This window comes from Nestor notabilis, unplaced genomic scaffold, assembly GCF_000696875.1.
Source record: "Nestor notabilis isolate BGI_N333 unplaced genomic scaffold, ASM69687v1 scaffold30870, whole genome shotgun sequence".
Lineage (NCBI taxonomy): Eukaryota > Metazoa > Chordata > Aves > Psittaciformes > Psittacidae > Nestor > Nestor notabilis.
In genome coordinates this window covers 8,261-10,361 of record NW_009910227.1, presented here as the reverse complement: position 1 = coordinate 10,361, position 2,101 = coordinate 8,261, and the positions used below count along the sequence as shown (strand labels likewise).

Sequence of the window (2,101 nt, the reverse complement as noted above, 5' to 3'; positions counted from 1 at the left end):
CACGAGGGGGATGTTCCGGATGCTCTACTGGTTTCTCTCTCGAGCACTGCTGGAGAGAATGGAGAGTGGTAGCCAAGCAAGCAAAGGTCTTCAACATGCTGGCCACTGGAAGATGCCACTTTTACTTGCAGTGTAGCCACTGTGAACTCCCACAAATCTATCCCAGTTACATGCCACAAGCTTCATAGAAATAAACAAAGGTCTTGGTTACATACATGTGTGTGACTTACATGATTACATACATGTGTGTAACTTACATAAGCCTTTAAAGAGAAGAATCCCTAAGGTTGCAGTGAATTAAAATATTAAACAAGCTCAACTGCTACAGTTCAAACTGGCCCATCATGTTTCTCCTTCAGGGTTTCTTAGTATCAACCCTGAGAACAACGTCAGACAATGCTTTAACATGTGAATGCAATCCTAAGAATAGCTCCAAGATTGTCTACGTACTTTAATTGGGTAGCACCTGGTTCTCAGCATCTTCCATTAGCTCCCACATTGTCATTATGATAAATTACTAACTTGTCAGAAAGATGACTGCTTTCAACAGCAAGCTGAGAAATGATCCTAGAAAGTCTCAGGATCTGATGGCAAGTCTAGCATGAAATATTACAAAAACCTCAAATCCCAACTTGGGTAGTGAGAAATTACCTCTAAAAAAAAGTTTTATTCCTAAAATGTTTTGATTGTGTGAAAAGACAGGCACAGAACCCATGTCAAGTGTTAGTGCTCAGGCAAACTAAACCACCTCCCGCTGATGCAACTGCTGCCCCAGAACCTAAGGATTTATTAAAAGCAAGCCAAACAAGTAAGGATAAAAAGAAAGGGCATTGGGGAAGAAGATTTCTCTATACATGTGTCAAACTGGTGGGACAGACACCAGCCTTTTTGCTCAGAAACTGAATCCAGTTGACACAAAGATTTGACTAATACGAATTGGAACTGTGGTAATACAAACTGAACAGCACACCAATGGAGGATGGGAGGAGCATAACTGTGTCACAAGCTTTTCCTGTATCTGTGCTCTGTATTGGTTGAATTGCTGCAGAACTGTTTTGAAGTCAGGAAAATACTTGTTTTACTGCTCTGGAGTTGCTGTTCATGCACCTTCAGTCCCATTGCTCGAGCTTTTCTGATTACTACAAGATACACCCAAATGTATATCAAGTGCAACCGAGCATATTAGTGAAAGAACATTTTTTAACAGAACTGCATTAAAACAAATGTGGTAACAAACAGAAGAGGGTTTCTGCATGTTACTAAAAGCTGCAAGATACATATTCAAATCAATGAAGAATAGTGACCTACCTGTGTGCCAGACATACTGTACCCAAACATAGGTGCTGGCAGCAAAAAACAGCCATTGTATTGGTATGAAGAGCAGACATATTATATTTGATGTGAATGCTACACAAACAAAAAATACTGAAAAGGCCTAGAAGAAAGGAGGGGTGGGGGAAAAGAAAAGTGCTTTGGTTTATTTCAGCAAATATTATCAGTTTATTAATGGTGACACCACAATGATTTCAACACAGAAACACTAGTGCTGTTTCTAACCAGGGCAAAGAAATAAAGCAGCCCAGCCAATGAAAGCAGACAGCTGGATGTTTAAGAGAGAACAGGTACAACTTGAGAATTGGTGCCCATCCACTCTTCCAACAAGACTCCAAACAACTACATTTATTCCTTATTATTTTGCTTGAAGACTTTCATCTACACTGTTGATATATTACCATCATCACTGTATTCTCCTTCTGGGAATAAAACCCCAACCCATCCAACCAGCAGGGTCATTTACTCTCTGAAAGAGCAGGAAATATCTAAACAGTTAAGGGCTCCTGCTTTATTTTGAAGAAGACCCTGCTTAGGATCTAAACCAATTCACTAATCTCAGGAATTCAAACAATATTTCCTATGGTGAACATGTGCTAGCTATGTATTTCACCTCCACTTGCCACAGACAAAGCGGGCAGTCAGAGAGGAGAGGCCTGAGCCCAGGTCACCTAAGTCACCTGAAAATTCCTCCTCCTGTGAAGAGGCTCACCAGTGTCATGAAGTCAGTTGTATAACATGGAATATGCCCTGAACCTGTGCAGGATTT

General features: G+C 40.6%; 1 protein-coding gene across 1 annotated transcript in view; it reads right to left on the bottom strand.

Annotated features, from left to right (window-relative positions):
- TMEM57 (transmembrane protein 57) overlaps nucleotides 1–2,101 on the bottom strand; it is a gene marked incomplete at its 5' end in the record, with an annotated part of 18,728 nt that overhangs the window by 16,448 nt on the left and 179 nt on the right. The window contains one exon of the mRNA XM_010024985.1: nucleotides 1,309–1,435. Coding sequence (XP_010023287.1) covers nucleotides 1,309–1,435 — 127 coding nt within the window. The remainder of the gene's footprint in view (nucleotides 1–1,308; nucleotides 1,436–2,101) is intronic.